General features: G+C 36.2%; 2 protein-coding genes and 1 pseudogene across 2 annotated transcripts; 1 reads left to right on the top strand and 2 right to left on the bottom strand.

The window, feature by feature from the left end:
* Nucleotides 1–2,709: 2,709 nt before the first annotated feature.
* On the bottom strand, nucleotides 2,710–5,454 carry LOC132172267 (uncharacterized). The gene is made up of 2 exons (XM_059583744.2): nucleotides 4,147–5,454; nucleotides 2,710–2,970 (listed from the first exon to the last, which is right to left on the bottom strand). The coding sequence occupies exon 1, from the start codon at nucleotides 5,336–5,338 to the stop codon at nucleotides 4,151–4,153; it is 1,188 nt and encodes a 395-aa protein (XP_059439727.1). The 5' UTR covers nucleotides 5,339–5,454; the 3' UTR covers nucleotides 2,710–2,970; nucleotides 4,147–4,150.
* A 4,230-nt stretch (nucleotides 5,455–9,684) lies between these two features.
* On the top strand, nucleotides 9,685–12,060 carry LOC148587293 (uncharacterized; annotated as a pseudogene).
* A 5,827-nt stretch (nucleotides 12,061–17,887) lies between these two features.
* LOC132166617 (uncharacterized) lies at nucleotides 17,888–21,727 on the bottom strand. Its single transcript, XM_059577466.2, has 2 exons — nucleotides 20,384–21,727; nucleotides 17,888–18,275 (listed from the first exon to the last, which is right to left on the bottom strand). The coding sequence occupies exon 1, from the start codon at nucleotides 21,580–21,582 to the stop codon at nucleotides 20,395–20,397; it is 1,188 nt and encodes a 395-aa protein (XP_059433449.1). The 5' UTR covers nucleotides 21,583–21,727; the 3' UTR covers nucleotides 17,888–18,275; nucleotides 20,384–20,394.
* Between the last annotated feature and the right edge of the window lie 444 nt (nucleotides 21,728–22,171).

The raw sequence follows: 22,171 nt of genomic DNA, 5'->3' as shown, positions 1-22,171 counted from the left end.
TATACGAATCACATTATCATTGTACATTAATAATATGATTAACTAGAATAAAGTATTTGAATTGTCATTGAATCATATGATTAAGTATTGAATTTGTACATTTATATTATTCATATGCATATATGTATAATTATAATTTATAACATATATAGACTTATAAGTTTATAATATACATTAGAACTAAGTCTCTAGATACTTAATTGTTGTATTAGTATGAATTGGTATGTTTATGAGTTATGTTATATTATATATGTGTAATTTGTTATTATATAATCAAATGATTTAATGATCAATTGATCATGTGATATATCATATAAATTATAGTGATAATATATTAATACTCAAATTGTGATTTAATGATAAGTGATTATGTTATATGTATAAATATTATTATAATTATAATTATAAAAATATAAAAAGGCGGTTATGGTTAGTAAACTCAATAACCTCTAACTGCTAGACGGTTAAGCGGTTAGCGATTAATACGGTTAAGCAGTTAAGTGGTTAGCGGTTAGCAGGTGGTTTTTAACCGCCCGCATTGACACCCTTATTTTTTACTATAAAGAAGAAAAAAATTGCAAAAATTTAGACATTAGGTCAAGATTTAACAGAATTTGCAAATATACTTGCAATTTTTAATTTTTTTTAAACAAAAAAAACTTGTGAACTTTTAAAAGGTAATTCGAATGCGCATAAAAATTCAAGCGATTTTGAAGCTCCAGAGGGAGGGGAGTGAGGCTAGTTCCATGACTCACCCCCTCACACTCCCCATAAAAGATTTTGACCAAAAACATGTGGTTGAGTGAAAAAAAATTACATGACAACAAATGGAATGTCAATTATAGGATTTAAATAATACATTTAATTAGAAGGAACAGAACTTCTTATACTTGGTTCTTCTTTGGTTGCTAGAAATTTTATCCTCAGGGTGTTTATGAACAAGATAAAATTCCATTAATATCACTGCAGGGCTGTAAGCGAGCAGAGTTACTCGTAAACATGCTCGGCTCGGGATAAGTTCATTTATTAAATGAATAGAACTTAAACAAAAAATTTAGGCTCTACTCGAATAAGCTTGCCTCGACTCGTACAAGCTCATATAAGCTTGTATAACTTCATTTTTACTATTTTTATAATATTATTTTTAACTTGAGTATGGATATAGATATAAGTGTCTTTATGTGTGTATAAGTGAGTTTATGTGTATGTATATGTATACATGTGCGTGTGCATGTGTTTGTATATATATACTAATATAAACATATAAATTGAGATTAGATTATTTAATATTTGACTTAATTTCTCTAATTACCCAAACAGTAAATCTTAACTATAATTAAATAACTAATAATTTGTATAAATTTGAAAGAAAAAAAATTGAACAATCACAACATTTACTTTATATATGAAATAATTAAATTAATTGGTAGCTCATGAACAAGCTCAAGCTCGGCTGAAAAAAAAAAAGAATAGAACTTGAATAGATTATCTTGTTCGGTGGAAAGTTCGAGCTCGGCTCGTGTTCTAAAAAAATGAAACGAACTGAGCTTGAACATTCAATACTCAACTTGGCTCGGTTCAATTACAGCTTATATGCCTCATCATCCATATTTATAAAACTTATCCACAATTTCTAATTCATATCAAGCATTAGGGAAAACAAAAAAGTTTAAAAGTTTATTATATGGGATATAATAATTGATCAATTTTATTTATTAAAGGAGCAGCGAATTCAATTAGCATAATTAATATTTTCTCTTTTTTATTTTTGTATATGAAATTAAAACTGTCCAATATGTATTTTGTTGACTTGAATAGTATTACATAAAAGATTTTTTTATAAAAGAACTTTAAGATTTAGTCATAATTAAGGGTTAAAAACTTTTTTGCCCCGGTAGTTTAACTACTTTATTTTTTCTCACCTAAGTTTTAATTTGTATCAATGATGGTACGTCTCTTAAGGGTAAAAACGGAGATGGTACCTTAATCAAACTTCTGTCCATAAATTGACAAGTTTTGGGTGGCGACGTACTAGGAGAAGATCGAGATGGTTGTGGCACTGGACAATAGGGGCGATGATGCTAGCAGTGGCAGGGACTATGGTGGTAGTGGAGGGGCAGTTACATGAGTGATGAGGGAGCTCAGGATTGAGTGTGGTTGGACTATAAGAGGATCTAGATGATTTTGAACCTTATAATTATGTTTAGATGAGATGGCTAAATCAAAAATGCATATTGGAGGAAATCAGAACAAATTTTAAATTAAAAAGAATATAGTTTTGCTTAACCTATTGTTTTCAGTGAAGGGGAAAATAGAGAGAGAGAGAGATTTTAGTATAAAGACATGGTCAGAGATCCTTTTGAGGAAGTTCATGACCAAATTTCAGGAAATTACTCTTCTGCTTTTGAATTGGTATAAAGGGGGAAAAAATGAGAAAAGGTACCAATATTTCCATAAAACTACCACCCCATTTTTCAATGTATACCACAAACTACCTCTGCAGCCAACTCCAGCACTTCCACACACATTAATGCACAATGACTTCATAATCAAGAACGAAAACTATAACACAGCCATGAATTTTCGAACCAAAAAGTTAGCCTAGTGAGCAAAACAACACAAATCAAATTAAGCAAAATCACAGATCTGAGAGCTATAGCAAGTAAAAGCTAAAAACAAAGTTTAACCATAGATACAAAGAGTGCGTGGTATTACTTCAGCAGCAAGGTACTCGAGCATATCAGCAGAATACTGATAGGAAAGAAATAGAAACAATACCAAGTTCTAAAGCATGCAAAACAGAAATTGAAACAAATGAATACAGCATAAATGGAAGTCAAACAATCAGAGAAGGGCAAAATAAACAAACATAAATTAATGGAATAGGGAAACCTTGACACCAGCGATATATCAGGCTGTGTTGTCTGGAAGCAATACATATTGATCTTTGTTCTTTGAAACTGGAATCATCTTTTCTTAGAAAAGAGCAAATCAGAAAGTGATATTTACAGTTCATAGATGCTCTCTCTACTGTTTGGAACTTCAAAATCGAGTGTGCATAACATTGAAAGAACAAACATATATTAAATTTTAACCAACCTATTTTATTTAAATGGAAAAATCAAATGGAGAAAAAAGGAGTCCATCAAAAACCAGATAATGGCAACCTTCAACGTACATTTGGGCATGGGTTCATTGTATAACAAGAGAAAGAAGGAACTAAGCAACAACTAAAAAGGGATTATCAACAACACAAGTCTATCAGCCTTGTCTACTCAGACTTGTTAGCATCCACAGCTTTGTTACCCAATCTGTTCCACATTGTTTTGGACAACACCCTCAATTTTGTCTACTCAACAAGGGAATACACTTACTAGTTTAAAAGCCAGTTCACAGTAATACCACCTGGCCCCCTAGTGACCCAATCAATTGGGTTTTCCATGTGTTTTCATGGTGTTAGATGTAAATCCATAGTCGGAAGTCCCTTTGGAGCAAGGGGGGTATGCTTTGTCATTTTCTGTCAATTTGCTTAGATAAGTTCTAAATGCAGAGCAGAACACAGTAGATTGATAACATAGACTACAATAAGAAAAATATATTCTCAAAAAGAAAGTAAATGAACAGTTTTTCATGTCTGTTGTGACTCATGACCTACTCACAGTAGATTGATCATCGTAGTCTCTATATTCCATCACAGAGATTTGAACATGCACATGAACCATCAAAAAACACAGAACCAATGACATTAAGCACATCGAGAAATACACATTCTCATGATACAATGGTCTTGGTGTCAAGCTAGGATGTTTCTATAAAACTTGAAAAGTGGCTGAGCCAAAAAAAAAAAAAAAAAAAAATCCATACAAATCAGTCATTGCCAGTATTTCAGGGGTTGTAGGGAAGGGGAATTCAAACACAAGTGGCGATATGTGAGTTAGGATTTTGTTTGTAATCTAAAAACTATGTCGCAGCAAAATATTTGATATTTCTGACTTGGACATCACATTTTCCACGTAAATCAGAGCAAGATAATACAAGTCCAATGCCCAATAAGACAATACCCAATAAACTGAAAATGCTATACTGCCAACTAAGACACAAATCAAATTGGGAGTCAAAATGTTACAAGTTTTCCATCCCACATACCTTCTCAGACTGAAATCCTACATCCAGAAGACATCTTATCCTGATATACATTCAATAATTCAGGAACATCATCCTGAAATCTGATCACAAACTGCTCCAAAAAGATCCTCTCAGTCGGTCGCAAGAAAGTCCCCAGGGCCAAGTTATTTTTAACTAAAACCTTGGCTAGCAAAATTTGAACAACCGAACACCGAGGGATAATTCTCTTTTCCAAGCTTAAATTTATAACAGAAGGATATGTAGCAATATTTGCTGATGGCCAACCAATTTTGTTCACAAGGAAATCCATTGTTTTTGTGATCTTCTCTTCTGAAGATTGCATACAATTTGGAAACCTTTTAAATGCTGCGAGGGCCATGTCCTTTGACCAACCCCACCTCTTATAAAACTCCAATTTTGATTCCAGCTTTGGTTTACTCATCTTCAATAACACTTGGATTGCCAGGACAAACACCGTTTTCGTGGGATCGAATCCCATTTCCATAACCTGGTGAACAACCTCAACAAACTTAGCATGCTTTGTAAACGCTGCAGGGGGATAATTAGTTACCAGGAAAGAGATTGTAGATGGAGGCGCTCCAAGTTGTCTCAAAAGTGCAATGTTAGGAGCCATAGTATTCGTTTCATCACATAGAAAAGACCGTGGTGAGCGCTTGAAGGTTTTCAGGACTTTCTCGTCAACAAGAAGTACACTCTTGAGGAAATCATAGCAGGGGATAAGACGTTTCTTTAAGTTGCTTTTGAACAGAAATGGGTTTGACGAGAGGATGGTAATGAGTTCAGAGCTCGAAACCCCTATGGAACGCAAAAGCTCAATCTTGGGCAAAAGGGTCTTCTCAGGATCAGATAAAAGAACCGGGGGATGCTTCCTAACGATGTGGGAGATCTGGTCATTGCTGAATCCATTCTCTTTGAAAAGATTCAGCACTGAGTCTGGTCTCTCTGGGCTCTGAAATAGTACCCTCTGGGAGGCTAAAATTGCAGATTTTGCGGGCAACCCACAAGAGTTTATGAGGTAAGAGACAGCAAAAGAATGTTTTTCCTCTTCTTCTGGGTTTTGATTAGATTCAGGTAACCTACCTACTGATGTAAACGATTTGACAATAAAGAAACCATTTTGCTGAAGAAAACCCAAATGGGTTCTCCTGTGTTTGAGTGGTAGTAGCTGTCTTGAACAGAGAAAACGAAACATAACTTGACTCACCAAAACTTTTCCTGAAACAGCTTCAGCTATGCTCCTCTAGAACACTGCCCTGTGAAGACTCTCAACTCTTCATGCGCTTCTAAGCTGAACTGGAAATATGTTGCTCCAAGTAGGGCTGGGCTCGGGTCGGGTCGGGTTTTAGGGTTTTCCCACCTGACCCGCATATTGCGGGTTTGGATTTTTTGACCCGCCACCCGAGCCCAATGCCCAAAATCCGCGCGGGTCGGGTATTTGCGGTGCGGGTTTAATAATTGCGGGTCCTGCGGGTCGGGTCGGGTTTCTTGGTATGACATTTTTTGTAAATTTTTTAATTCAATTTTTTGGACTAAGCCCAAAAGGCCACTCCTATATGGGCTTTTTCTATTATTTTTAAACCAGAATATGGGCTTTTTGTTGGGTCTAAGCCTAAAAATGATATTTTGGCTTTTTGTTGGCTTTTTTTGGGGGCTTTTAATCTTTCATAAAAATGATATTTTGGGTTTCATAAAAATATGATTAGCTTTTTTTTTTGTTTATCAAAAAGATGAGGAAAAAAAAAACCAAAAAATTACTTAACACCCATAGTTTATAATTACATCAAAGCAATAACAAAAATTCATTACTTCAAACTAAAAGCAACAAAATGCAACTTCAAGTAAAATGACTAATCATCCATATTACAACTTCAATTTCAAGACCATAATGCAACTTCAAGTCAATGAAGTCACTAATCTTTCTCAAGTAACTTAAAAAAGATGAAGAAAAAACAAATCAAAAAATTACTCAACACCCATAATTTATAGTTACATCAAAGCAACAACAAAAATTCTTTACTTCAAACTAAAAGCAACAAAACCCAACAAAATCCAACTTAAAGTAAAATGACTAATCATCTAAAATGCAACTTCAACTTCAACTTCAAGTCTAGAATGCAACTTCAACTTCAACTTCAAGTCACTAATCATCCTCAAGTAAATTAAAAAAGATAGAGGAAAAAAATAAACCAAAAAATTACTTAACACCCATAGTTTATAGTTACATCAAAGCAACAACAAAAATTAATTACTTCAAATTTAAAGCAACAAAACCCAACAAAATGCAACTTAAAGTAAAATGACTAATCATCCAAAATGTAACTTCAACTTCAAGTCCAAAATGCATCTTCAGCTTCAAGTCACTAATCATCCTCAAGTAAAATGCTGATGTTCTTCAAAGTTACTTCTACAAAGAATGAAAAAAAAAAAAAAAAAAAAAAAAAACATTACAATATTAATTGAAACCGATAAATGAAATTTGTAAATAGCAAAATATATTAAGCAAACTAAAATAAATAAATGATGAAAAAATTGACCTGAATCGAGCTTATAACTTTCAGCATCATCAACCATATCTAAGTCAGAACTTAGGGGCTTTGATCTTAACCAATTTTGTGCACATATCAATGCTTCAACCGTACTTGGGGCCAATGAACTTCGAAAAGGATCCAACACACGTCCTCCGGTGCTAAAAGCCGACTCTGAAGCAACTGTTGTAATGGGAATAGCCAACACATCTCGTGCTATTTTGGCAAATATTGGGAATTTGGTTGAGTTCACCTTCCACCAATTTAAAATATCAAAATTTGCATTCGCTTTTTCAACATCCTCCATCAAATATCGATCCATCTCCGATTTATTTTCAATATCACTTTTAGAAGTTAGGTACTTATGAAATCTATTCATGAAGTAGAGGTTAGCATTCTCACTTTCTTCTATTTTCATTGAGGAACCTTGAGGCAATCCACTACTATGTAGAACTTGAGATGAACTCTCTCCGGCGTTGTAGTGATCATATAATTTGTTAAGGATTGACTTCAATTTTTTCTTCATTTCATTACACCTATCAACACCAAGAACATCTTTGAACCAATATTCTAAAGACACCAATTTGGTTCGTGGATCAAGTATAACCGCAATAAACATCATCAAGTTAACCCTATCATTGTTCTCAAGATCCCCCCAATATTTATTGTACTTCGTCATCATTTTCTCCGCCATAGCACTCAATACATAATCACCATTATCAATATACTCTTGTAAATGCATTTGAATGCCACAAATTTCTTGAAAGTACATATTAGAAGTACAATACAAAGACCTCGAAATTCGAATTGTTGCATCATAAAAAAGTTTGAGAAACTTGAGAAAAATCTTAATACGACTCCAATCAGCACAAGTAGGAGGTCCCAAACCCTTTTTCTCATTTTTTTCCTCGGTCAATGTAGGCTTAAAGTACTTATCAAGCTCTTCCATAAGTTGGAAAGCAGCTCGACATTTTTCAGCACCTTCCAACATCAAATATGTAGAGTTCCATCTAGTGGGAACATCAAGACACAACAAACCCTTGAAATCAACTTGTTCTCTTTCAATACAAGCCTTAAACTTCTCAAATCTTGCAGGTGAAGACTTTACATACTTCACCGCACTTCTAACCCTCACAATGGACTCATCAACCTCTTTCAAACCATCAGTCACAATAAGATTTAGTATGTGTGCACAACACCTGATATGCATAAACTGACTCTCTAATATGGCGCCCTCCTTATTACTAGTTCTCTTTTTCACAAACTCCAAAGCACCATCATTGGTAGAAGCATTGTCAACTGTGATAGTGAAAATGTTACGAATACCCCACTCACGCATACACAACAAAATCTTCTCCCCAATGGTATCAGCTTTGTGATTAGGAATTAAACAAAAGTTTATAATTCTTTTGTGTAAGTTCCAATCACTATCAACAAAATGAGAGGTGATTACCATGTAATTAAGGTTTTGAATTGAAGTCCATGTATCAGTGGTAAGACAAACCCGAACCCCAGTTGTCATAAACATTGCCCTCAACTTTTCCTTCTCAGACAAAAAAAGCTTAACACAATCCTTCATCACAGTATAACGAGAATGAATTGAAAACCTAGGCTCAACTATATTCATGAAATCCCGAAACCCTTCACCTTCCACAAACCTAAATGGCAACTCATCCTTAATTATCATCTTAGCAATTGCGTCCCTTATTTTCGCAGCATTGTATTTAGTAATCACCAAATTACCCACAGATCCTTCTCCCACTCCCATTTGGCCCTCCCTCTTACCCTCAAAACTTAACTTTGATTGTGACTTATCCTCTTTATCAAACCTACCAGGATATTTTTTGCAAGTATTCCTCAAATGCCCAAGCATGGAATTTGTACCATGCTTTCTAGTGTGACAACTAAACAATTTGTTACAATACTTGCATTGTGATTTAGGATCCTTAGGATCACCCCCCTCTAACTTGGTAAAATGTTCCCACACCACTGATGTTTGTTCAGATTTTATAGGTTTTGGTGGGAGAGTTGAACTAGGGTTAGGAATAGATGATACAGAACTAGAACCAACAGCACTACTTGAATGACCATCCATGAGCCTACAATAAGTGGAAAAAAAAAAAAAAAAACAAACAAACCAATACTGCATAATCAGACCCAACATAATCAGACCCAACATAACAAACCAATACTGCATAATCCAATGAAATGTGTTTATTTCGGTGTAAAATATATATCCTGTTTTCTTTAAGCGAAGTGCACAGATTGCATGTGAAGTCTCATAAAATTATATATAATATTTTCTCATTTGTTTTGAATTAAACACTGATTTCGATTGAATTGAAAACTCTTAGAATAATTCTTACTCTTTTAATACTCTAGCGTCTATTAAATGAACTAACAAAATCTCTGGTTGATGTAAACAAATTAATTAGAAATAATAAAATATGTGAAGCATCATTTTTTAGATATAAACGTGTAGCAGCCATTGAATTTATATATATATATATGCTTAAGAGAATAATGCTCTAAAAGTTATTATCTTATACTAATTATTGAGGGTTAAAATTATTTAGTGGAGGCCAGTCATGCACGCGACTCATGCCCGTCTAGTTGAACTCCAACATATTATTTGTTAATGAATTTAGAAATCATAGAATTTCTTTCTATATTTAAATTGTATCATTTCCTTATAGATGATAGCAAAATCTGATCATTTAATCATGTCATTATCATGGGATTTTTATTCTGTATGTTGCACATCTGTATATATGGCCTACAAATAGACATTTTGATTGTATTATCAAACAACTTAACATAATCAAAATAGAGGAAAATGGAATAAAAAGCAAGTGATATTTTCTTTTAATCTTTCCCAAGAACCAAACAGAAAAGAGAGAGAGAGAGAGAGAGAGAGAGAGAGTACCCTTCTGATCTGAGATCGAGAGGCGAGAGTGAGAGATTGCGAGATGCAGTCGTGCGATGCGGGGAGTGAGATGGGTCCGACCGTCTGATGGGAGATCGAGAGGTGCGGTCGACGGTCTTGCGGTGCGGGGACGCCGGGGAAGGAGATGGGTTCGACGGGAGAGAGGTAGTCGACGGCGCTGCTGGAGTGAAAGGAGTCTGGGTGAATCGTGAAAGTGTGAAAGGGAGAAGGGGAGAAAGGCCGATGGGTCTCTACTCTCTAGGGTTTTCTATGTTTTTTTTAGTGTTTTAGGAGCGGAGCGGGGCGGGGCGGGGCGGGTCGGGTACCCGCATAAAAAATATTACTAAACCCGAACCCGCGAAAAAACACATTATACCCGCACGGGCCGGGGCGGGGCGGGCCGGGTCGTCGGGTTGGGCGGGTTTTTGCCCAGCCCTAGCTCCAAGACGGAAACCAACACTTTTTATAATATTATATTTTCGTAATATTATATTCCCGTAATATTCTTAATATATTATGAAAATATTTGATATGGTACTTATTATTGTAAATATGATGATTTTATATTATTTTAAAATTATTGTATTAACATTACTTTAGGGCCTCATTCAACTATAAATAGGTCATTCTATTATACAATTAAACACACATCAAAAATACAAATTTTTTCTCTATAATTATCTTTCTGTTATTTTTTTTTACATGGTATCAGAACCACATTTTTTTTGGTGCCACTTTAAAGCCTCCCTTCCCCGTCAGTTTTTTTTTTTTTGGTGTTTATTTTTTGTTTCAACAATACGCTAAACACTTGTTGCGGTTGTTTTTGTACGTGACAGAAATTTTAGAGGTCTTATTGTGCAAAATCAAAAAGTCTATGAAGAAAAGAAGCCGCCACGCGCCTCCACCTCTCTGCACGTGCCGCCACGCGCCGAATACTCTCTTTGAGCGTGAGTTGCACGCGCCACACGCTCCCCACTCTCTCCACGCGCCAGATACACTCTACAACAGTGTTTCGCGTCACACTGGATCCGCGCCTACAGGTCTACTGTTCTTGCTGTGTACCGCGTCACACTGGATTGCTGCTTGTGGTTGCACCATAACTCCTGTGCGCGCGCGACACCATATCAGTCCCTGAGGCTGTACCTACACCTCCGCTACACCGGATTATTGCCTTTAGGTTTATTTATTTAATATTTTTCATTTTCCGAAAAAAAAAAAAAAAAAAAAAAAAAAAAATTCTACCAATCTTGATAATATTGTCGGAGTAGATTATGGCGTTATGTTTGTGGAGAAACTGTTGCACCCACACAAAAAGAAGGCGAGACAGCCGACAAATTTGCTAGTTGATTTGAAGATTAGGATAATGCAAATTATAGGATTATTTCTTGGTTTATCAATACTTCAGTTTCTTTCATTCACAGTTTGCTCCCCATGCTTGCGAATGCAAAGGCTGCCTGAGAGTTTTTGGCAAAACGATACAATTGTACTTATGATGCCTCACTTGAGTTTCAGATTGAAACTAAACTTTATCAGACACGTCAGGAGCCAGGTCAGTTTATTGCTAATTTTTATTCTCAAACTAATAGTCTCTGGGAGCAACTATCCTCTGCAGATCCTCAACTGAAGCATCCTGAAGATGTAGAAATATTTGCAAAGTATCGGGGATCATCGGAAGTTTATGCATTTCATGATGGCTCTTCGTGCGGATTTTTAACCCACTCGGGCTTCTCTCTTACACCGCAATCCTCTTCCCACATTGGAAGCTGCTGTAAAAGAACTTAATTTTGAAGAGACTCGACGGTCCACTATGCACTTGCAATCTCCAGATATGGCTGTCGCTGCTACACCTTAGAGTGTTCCTAAATTTCCTCCTAGACAATCCACACCACAGTCTTCCTCCATGAAGTTAATTTGCAACTATTGCAAGCAACTTGGTCACTTTATTGCTAATTGCTACAAGCTCCAAAACAGACGTCAGTCACGAGCTCCTTTCCAACAAACAGCCACAGTTGTTTCATTTGGTTCCTTTGCACCTGCATTTTACACTGAGAACCCATCTCAATCCTTTGCTCTCACTGCATCTGACGTTGAGGCACTAATCCATTAGGTTCTGTCTCGTTCCTCTACTGCCTTGTCCGTCACATCAGGTAAAAATTCATGGTTCATCGACTTTGCTTGCTGTAATCATATGACCCATGACCCCACTTTATTTTTCCAAAAGTCCACCCTTTCTCCCAATCCTATCATTTATACTGTTGATGGTTCTAGGTTACCTGTTAGTCACAGTGAGTCTATTTATTCACCTAATTTGTCTATTGATAACACATATCTTGTTCCCCAATTGTCATTAAATCTTCTTTCAGTTGGCCAACTTTGTGAACTAGGTTTGGAGTTGACATTTTCTAACAAGGGTGTTGATGTGCAGGATCCACAGACGGGTCAACTAATTGGGACCGGCCATAAGATAGGACGTTTTTTTGAGCTTTCATTCTTGCAAACTCCTACTCACTTAGCAGCTGCTGTCACAACACTCACTGCCTCTTCCAAATTATGGCATTCACGTTTGGGTCATGCCTCTTTACCACGTGTCCAACTTCTTGCATCTCAAGGTCATATTGGATCAGTAGATGTAAAATCGTTTGATTGTGTTTCTTGTCATCTTGGAAAACAAACACATTTATCTTTTAATAAAAGTGAGTCTTCATCTTCTGCACCATTTGATTTGATTCATTCTGATATTTGGGGCCCTGCCCCTGTTTCCACTGAGAGGGGATCTCGTTATTTTGTTATTTTTCTTGATGATTATTCTCATTATACTTGGATCTATTTACCACACCATCGCTCTGAACTCACTCAAGTTTATCAAAAATTTCATCAAATGGTACAAACCCAATTTTCTCGTACCATCAAAATTTTTCGTTCAGATAATGCTATGGAGTATAATGAGAAATCTTTTCAAAAATTTTTAAAACAAAATGGGACCTTCTCTCATCGTTCTTGTCCTTACACTTCTCAGCAAAATAGGCGTGCAGAACACAAACATCGTCACATCTTAGACACTGTAAGAGCTCTTCTCATCTCTGCCTCACTTCCTGAACGCTTTTGGGGTGAGGCTGCTCTCACTGCTATTTACACGATTAATCGTGTGCCTTCCCCGACTATTCACAACCAAACTCCTTATGAGCGCTTGTATGATAGCACACCTAACTATTCTTTGCTTTGCGTCTTTGGTTGTATTTGTTTTGTCACTCTTCCTCCACATGAGCGTACTAAACTTGAACTCCGCTCTCGCTTGTGTTGCTTCCTTGGTTATGACATCACTCAAAAAGGTTATCGCTGCCATGACCCCATTGCCCGACGACTTCGGATCTCTCGCCATGTGGAGTTTTGGGAACACAAAATGTTCACTAGTCAAATGCATTTTCCGCATTCCTCCTCTGCATATTATCCTATCTTCACTGACCCCTCTATTGTCTTATTTCCTGAATCATCTGCAGATAACTCAAGCTCATTGGACGAACCTTCTACGGCTGCTTCTAATTTGCCTTATTCGACTACGAATCCTCCTGTTGCATCACACACTCCTGAGCCTTCTCATGAACTTCGTCCCTCCAATAGGGTAAGAGCACCACCTGCCCATCTCCATGATTATCATTATTTTTCTGTTCTTGCTACTCTTCACGAACCTCACTCTTATCGTGAGGCTAATGCTGACCCTCTTTGGCAGAAAACTATGTCTGATGAACTAGATGCCCTCTCTAAAACCCATACATGGGACTTGGTGAATTTGCCTCCTGGGAAGTTTGCAGTGGGATGTAAGTGGGTTTATAAAATTAAAACTCGTGCAAATGGATCTGTGGAACGCTATAAGGCTCATCTTGTTGCGAAAGGATTTGCTCAGGAGTATGGTATTGACTATGAGGAGACTTTTGCTCATGTTGCTCGACTGACCTCTGTTAGATTCTTACTTGCAGTTGTTGTTGTTCGTCATTGACAGTTATTTCAGATGGATGTTAAAAATGCATTCCTCAATGGTGATCTTACAGAAGAAGTCTATATGCACCCTCCACCTGGCTATCACCATCCGCCACACAAAGTTTGCAGACTCTGTCGGGCACTTTATGGTCTTAAGCAGGCTCCTCATGCCTGGTTTGCCAAGTTCAGTTCTGTGGTTGCTCAACAAGGCTTTGTTTCTAGTTCTTATGACTCAGCTCTCTTTCTTCGGACTACTGATAACGGTACTATCCTTATCCTTCTTTCTGTAGATGATATGATTATTATTGGTGATGACATTTCAGGCATCTGTGCTCTTCAATCTTTCCTTAGCTAAAATTTTGAAATGAAGGACTTGGGGACACTCAGCTACTTCCTTGGTCTTGAGGTTACCTTGAGTAAAGATGGTTATTATCTCTCTCAAGCCAAATATGCATCTGATCTACTTTCCCGAGTAGGTCTGATAGACAGTAAAACAATGAGCAGCCCCCTTGAGACAAATGTCAAACTTCTAGCCACGGATGGTGAGCTTTTATCAGATGATACTCTCTACAGGCAGCTAGTAGGTAGTCTCATTTATCTTACTGTTACACGGCCTGATATTGCCTATGCTGTTCATTTGGTGAGTCAATTTATGAGTGCACCTCGATCTACTCATTATGCTACTGTTCTTCGCATTTTGCGCTATGTCAAGGGCACTATGTTTCATGGTCTTCACTTTTCCTCTCATTCATCTCTTGAGCTCCTGGCCTACTCTGATGTAGATTGGGCTGGTAATCCTACTGATCGTCGTTCTACCACTAGCTATTGTTTCTTACTTGGAACTTCCTTAATTTCATGGCGCAGTAAGAAACAATCTGTTGTTGCTCGATCTAGTACTGAAGATGAGTATCGTGCTCTTGCTGACACTACATCTGAACTTATCTGGTTACGATGGCTTTTGTCCGACATGGGTGTTTCTTAGTCCACTAGTTCTCCTATTTATTATGACAATCGGAGTGCCATACAGATTGCTCATAATAATGTTTTCCATGAGCGCACAAAACATATTGAGATTGATTGTCATTTCATCTGCCATCATCTTTAGCAAGGTATTTTACATCTTCATTCCGTCACCTTTGCAGATCAATTGGCTGACATCTTTACCAAATCTCATCCACCGAGACGACTCAATGATCTTATTTCCAAACTCAAGTTGGCTTCGTCCCCTAGAGTTTGAGGGGATGTTAGAATATTATATTTTCGCAATATTATATTCCTGTAATATTCTTAATATATTACAGAAATATTTGATATCGTATTCATTATTGTAAATATGCTGATTTTATATAATTTTATAATTATTGTATTTCTTTTCTTTTAGGGCCTCATTCAACTATAAATAAGCCATTCTATTGTACAATTAAACACACATCAGAAATACAAATTTCTTCTCTACAATTATCTTTATGTTGTCTTTTTTTACAAACATAAACCATTTTGTTTGGCCTGCGAAGGACTCTTTTTGCTCTTGCTGAATACAGAAAAAAAATGCATTGTAGATGTTTTGGGATGTTCTTGTCTTTTCAGTCGCCCATTTAACAGTGATTTTGTTTTGAGTGTGTATGGGCCGTATGGCACAGCAAATTCAATGGCTTTACTGCTTTAGCCTTCAGATTATGAGAGAATGAAAAGAGTATTAGAATATTTATTAAATAATTAAATTTAATTATTTTTATAATGTTAAATTTTTTGATAAGCAATAATTTAACATGATATTAAAAGTATCGGTCTTAAGTTCAAACTTTAATTATGTCAATTAATCTTCATTTAAATTAAATATTTGAGTCTTACTTAATAAAAGAAAGTGTTAGAATATTTAATTAAATAATTAAATTTGCCCATTCCGACCCATTTCTTTGCTAGCTTCATTGTGAGTTTTCTTCCTTTGTAAGCCTCAACACACGCCAATTCTTCTATTTTCTGAATTAGCATACTCACAATTGTTGATTTTTTATTTTATTTTATTTTTAAAAATTATATTTGTGATTTAGAAGCAAATTTCCCTTGTTTAACTATAAATTTCAACTGATTTTGGTTTGCTACATCTTAATTATGATTGCAAACACGACATGATGTTATGAAATGTTGGAGAGGTCAAATAAAACTAATAAATATGATATATTTGAAAGACGGTGTTGTCATTAACATAATTGATAGTCAAGAGAATATTAACAATAGAGTGGTAATTTGATAATATGTGTATTTAAAAATAATAAAAAAAAAAAGAACAAAAGATCATGGGAAAGTGTTGTTTCTTAAAAAATGTTTTCGACGTTTGGCTCGTACAGAAAATCAGCGATGGCAGGCAACAACTGATGACCTCAAACGGTGGCCAAAAAGGCCTGTGACTTGTGGCAACTTCCAACAAAGTCTAATGGTGGATTCCTATGCCCTTTGACGGCAAGAATCCAGCGGGAGGCGACAGCTGGCGACTTCTGGCAGCAAATTTTGGTAGGCATAAATTTCCCAAAACCTCCCCAGCAAAGAATAAACTATGCGAAACGATTATATGAATAGAAAATCAAAAAGCAGTTTGATAATCTAAATTAAAAATAAATAAATAAAAAATTTCAAATCGAAGCTGTTGCTAGTGCTATGAAAATGTTGACATGTGAGAGAACGATTGAATTATAGATTACTTATGAATCCACTCATAACTTCAAGGATGTTTTTGGCATTTACAGTATAGGAGGGATTTTGCTGATTAAATACAGTTGTATTTTAGACTAAACTCATCAAACCCAAAAAAAAATGAACTCATGAATTAATCACTAAATTCATGTAATGAAACAAGTGGTTGAGAAATAATATGCTATGTAACGACCTAAGGAAATGTGATAGCCACATCTGAGTTACCCCAAAATAACTAGTTAATTTGGATCTTTCATAGAATTTATTATAAAGCCCAGTTTCACCTAATAACTAGGCAATATGAGACGTAACACCTATGACTATCTTTATCATCCATTCTAAATGAGCTTCTTCTCATCTTTTCAATATGAGACTAGGGTGTTACAAACTCCCCCTCTTAAATTCCTAATGTCCTCGTGAGGGTCACGTCATGCAGTGTTCCAGTACCACGACTTGACATTATTAGATGACTCTAATACCACTTGTAACGACCAAGAGAAAAACACTAGCCACATCTATGCTATTACAAAAAAAGATTAGTCAATTTGGAGCTTCCCTATAATTCATTATAAAGCCCAACCACCCACTCTATGTGGGCTACTTCTTATCTTCTCAATATGGGATTGGGGTGTTACAAACTTCCCCTCTTAAATTAATGCCGTCCTTGTCAGGGCCACGTCATGTAGTATTCTAAAACCACGACCTAGCATTACAAGGTGGCTTTGATACCACTTGTAACGACTCAGGGAAAGTACTAGTCATATTTGCACTATTACCGTAAAATGACTAGTCAATTTAAAGCTTCTTTAGAATTCATTATAAAACTCAGTTTCACCTATTAACTAGGCAATATGAACTTAGCACCCACTACTAACTTTATAAATCACTCACTGTGGGCTTATTCTCATCTTCTCAATATAGGACCACGATGTTACATGCTAAAGGCTATCCAATATTTTTTTTAAAAAATCTGGGCCATCCAAGAATACTACGCATTTATGTAGTAGTGCTAATCCTAGGGGTGTCAACCCAGTCCCAGTTCCAGGTTATTAGCTAAAACCAGGAACCAGAATCGGGGTACCTCGATTATTGATTTTGGAAAACCGGAATCAGGTAACCGGTTCCCGATTAACCGGTTATACAATAATCAGCCGGTTTCGGTTTGTACCTGGTTATCTGGACCAGGTAACCGGTTTTTTTAAAAATGTTGTATTTTGGGCTTATTTTTGCTCCCCACATCCTCCTCTTTTCTTCTTCTTTTTCTTTTCTCTATACCCCCTGTATCACGCTCATGGCTTTCATCTTCTCCATTTTTTGTTTTCCATGTTGCTTAACGCGTCTTCACCATCTCATTCATTCTTTCTTATCCTTATTTATTTCTTCTTTCATTCTGTTTAACGCAAAAGCTGAGACATTAAGAGAGAGATTGAACAAGTTAGAGAGAGAGAAGGAGAACTCGAGAGGAGACAGAGAGGTAGAGGGCTGTAACGACTAACGAGGGGCTTTGAAACAAACAAACAAATATAAACACCTTAAATCAAAACTCAAAAACAAATATAAACCTAAAGTAAAAACAAAAGCCATATATATATATATATATATATTGGTATCCAGTTACCCGGTTATAACCGGGTGCCAAAAATCGAAACCGAAATGGGGTACTTAGTTACCGGTTTTTTCCAACCGATTTCAAAACTGGTTCCCCGATTTCCCAATTCCGGTTTCCAAGTATTTTTTTGACACCCCTAGCAAATCCCATCTCATCGTCCCCATCTGGTGATCAAATTTACAAGTTGACCCAAATTTGCAATGCCCATTTTGTAAGTAAAAAGCACACGGTTTCACCCCCTGTTGTTGGAAAATATGAAACCATGAGCACAAGTTTCTCCAAACTTCATCAACAGTTTTCTAACAAAGATCCTTGCCCCTGCAAATTTTCACAAGGGACATTTCCTTCTCCCTCAGCAGCTGAAGTTGGTCATGGCTTTAGATTCAAGAGAATGGTGGATCAGCTAAGCAGAAAGTTCACACTCAGATCAAATTGGAAAACACATAAACATCAATTTGCATACACAAATTACAATAATCCTACTATTGATTTCGCCCAAAACCAGAAAACTCCAAATCAGCAAACAAACTAAAATACTAAATTACAGCTTGAAATCATTGGAACCATGAGGAGAAAAAAATTCACATAAAAATCCGATATTTAAAAGTTTAAATACAAGTAAAACAAACCAAAGTTTCAAGACTTGCGATAAACCCTTAAAAATCCTATGTTAGAAAAACAAGCTCAATTATAGCATCACGTGATTCAAACCCTGCAAAAATCAAACTTTAGACTATGATACCAATGCAAGAATTTGAAGTAGTTCAAAGTAGAAGCAAACAAACTGTCCTATACACCCATGACCCATCAATCCAACAGGTGCAGATCAGATAAAAAACCAGAGCATTTTCTGTCCTACATTTCCAGGAAACCAAACATACATCTAGGGCAATAAACACAAACATCAACTACCAAACTATAATACACCCACGAATTTTTAAACCAAAATGTTAGCCGAGTGAGCAAGACAACCCACATCTAATTAAGAAAAATCACAGATCTGAGAGCTATAGCAAGGAAAAACTAAAACAAAGTTTAACCATAGAGACAAAGAGAGTGTGCGGTACTCGAGCATATCAGCAGAATACTGATAGGAAAGAAATAGAAAGAAAAAAAATAGAAATAGAAACAATACCAAGTTCTTTTTTCTTTTGATATGTAGAAACAATACCAAGTTCTAAAGCATGCATAATTGCAAGTCAATGACTCAAACAATCTGAGAAGGGCAAAACAAACAGACATAAATTAATGGAATAGGGAAACCTTGACACCAGAGATATATTAGGCAGTGTGGTCTGGAAGCTATACATATTGATCTTTGTTCTTTTTGTATTGAAAATTGAAACTGGTATCATCTTTCCTTAGAAAAAAGCGAAAGAGAGAGTGATATTTACAGTTCATATATGCTCTCTCTACTGTTTGGAACTTCAAATTTCAAACAGACAAAAGCAAAAGAGAGAGTGATATTAACAATGAAAGAACAACCATATATCAAATTTTAACAAACCTATTTGATTTAAATGGAAAAATAAAAAGGAGAAAAAGGAATCCATCGAAAAACAGACATTGGCCAACTTAAACGTACATTTGGGCATGGTTTCATTGTAAAACAAGAGAAAGAAGGAACTAAGCAGCAAATAAAAAAGGGATTATCAACAACACAAGTCCATCAGCCTCGTCTACTCAGACTTGTTAGCATCCACAGCTTTGTTACTCAATCTGTTCCACATTGTTTTGGACAACACCCTTGATTTTGTCTAATCAACAAGGGAATACACTTAATAGTTTACAAGCCGGTTCACAGTACTACCACCTGGCCCCCTAGCTGACCTAATCAATTGGGTTTTCCATGTGTTTTCATGGTGTCAGATGTAAGTCCATAGTCCCTTTGGAGCAGAACACAGTAGATTGATAACATAGACTACAATAAGAAAAACATATTCTCAAAAAGAAAGTCAATGAACAGCGTGTCATGTCTCTTGTGACTCATGAACTACTCACAGTAGATTGATCATTGTAGTCTCTATACATCAAAGAGATTCGAACAAGCACATGAACCATCAAAAAACACGGAACCAATGACATTAATTAATCACATTGAGAAATACACATTCTCACGATACAATCGTCTTGGGGTCAAGCTAGGATGTTCCCTAACACTGAAAAATGGATGCGCGAAAAAAAAAAAAAAAAAAAAAAAAAAAGGTTATAAAAATCAGTCATTGCCTGTATTTCAGGGGTGGTTGGGAAGGGAGAATTCAAACACAAGTGGCGATATGTGAGCAAGGGTTTTGATTGGAATCTAAAACTATGTCATAGCATAATAATCGGTATTTTTGATTTGGACATCACATTGTCCATGTCAAAACAGAGCAAGATAATACAAATCCAATGCGCAATAACTAACTTTTTGGCCAGACAATACCCAATAAATTGAAAATGCTATAACTGCAAACAATGACAAAAATCATATTGGAAGTCAAAATGTTACAAGTTTTCCATCCCACATACCTTCTCAGTTCTCAGACTGAAATCCTACATCCAGAAGACATCTTACCCTGATATACATTCAATAATTCAGGAACATCGTCCTGAAATCTGATCACAAACAGCTCCAAAAACTTCCTCTCAGTCGGTTTCAAGAAAGTCCCCAAGGCCAAGTTATTCTTGACCAAACCCTTGGCTAGCAAAATTTGAACAACAGAACACCGAGGTATAGTTCTCTTTTCCAAGCTTAATTTTATAACTACAGGATTTGTAGCAATATGTTGTGGTGGCCAACCAACTTTGTTCACAAGGAAATCCATTGTTTTCGTCATCTTCTCTTCTGAAGATTGCATACAACTTGGAAACCTTTTAAATGCTGCGAGGGCCATGTCCTTTGACCAACCCCACCTCCTATAAAGCTCCAATTTTGATTCCAGCTTTGGTTTACTCATCTTCAGTAACACCTGGATTGCCTCGACAAACACCGTTTTCGTGGGATCGAATCCCATTTCCATAACCTGGTGAACAACCTCAGCAAACTTAGCATGCTTTGTAAACGCTGAAGAGGGATAATTAGTTACCAGGAAAGAGATTGTAGATGGAGGCGCTCCAAGTTGTCTTAAAAGTGCAATGTTAGGAGCCATAGTTTTCGTTACATTACTTAGAAAAGCTCGTGGTGAGCGCTTGAAAGTTGTCAGGACTTTCTCGTCAACAAGAAGTACACTCTTGAGGAAATCATAGCAGGGGATAACACGTTTCCTTAAGTTGCATCTGAACAGAAATGGGTATAAAGAGATAATGGTAATGAGGTCAGAGCTCGAAACCCCTATGGAACGCAAAAACTCAATCTTGGGCAAAAGGGTCTTCTCAGGATCAGATAAAAGAATTTGGGGATGCTTCCTAACGATTTTGGAGATCTGGGCATTGTTGAATCCATTCTCTTTGAAAAGATTCAGCACCGAGTCTGGTCTCTCTGGGCTCTGGAATAGTAGCCTCCGGGATTTTAAAATAGCAGATTTTGTGGACAACCCACAAGAGTTTATGAGATAAGACACTGCAAAAGAATGTTTTTCCTCCTCTTCTGGTTTTTGATTAGATTCAGGTAAACTGCCTACGGATGTAAACGATTTGACAATAAAGAAACCATTTTGCTGAAGAAATCCCAAATGGGTCCTCCGGTGTTTGAGTGGTAGTAGCTGTCTTGAACAGAGAAAACCAAGCATAACTGACTTACCAAAAGTTTTCCTCCGACAGCTTCAACTGGGCTCCTGTAATTCCTTCAGAGAAAACTGCCCTCCGATGACTTTCAGACTTTGAACTTTTCATGCGCTTCTAATCTGAGGGAAACCAGTCGCATTTCGAGGTGCGTTTCCGTTGCCATTTTATAAATAAATTGGAAAAATGTAGCACAAATCCATGATTTCAACTCTTCAAAATTTTAATACCTTTAAGTTTTTTTTTTTTTTTTTTTTTTTTTTTCAAAAATTTAGTCTTTGAATCAATTGAATTGACAATAAAATCTTTGCTGTTAAAAATTTTTAACAGACATTAAAAATATTCAAAATGCACCGTTTTACTCTATTAAAAAATTAAATCTAAAAAAAAAATTAAGGGTGGCCAGGGGTGGCGCACCCAACCCCTATGGGGTGGCGCCTTAATTTTTTTTAGATTTAATTTTTTAAATTAAATTAATAAAAAAATTTAATATTTTAATGGAGTAAAACGGTGCGTTTTGAATTTCTTTAACGTCTGTTAAACAATTTTAACGGCAAGGATTTTATTGTCATTTTAATTGATCCAGAGACTAAATTT

This window comes from Corylus avellana, chromosome 2 (genome assembly GCF_965113065.1).
Source record: "Corylus avellana chromosome 2, dhCorAvel1.hap1.2, whole genome shotgun sequence".
NCBI lineage: Eukaryota > Viridiplantae > Streptophyta > Magnoliopsida > Fagales > Betulaceae > Corylus > Corylus avellana.
Note: the sequence above shows the minus strand (reverse complement) of the source record. Positions and strands in the feature narration are given on the sequence as shown.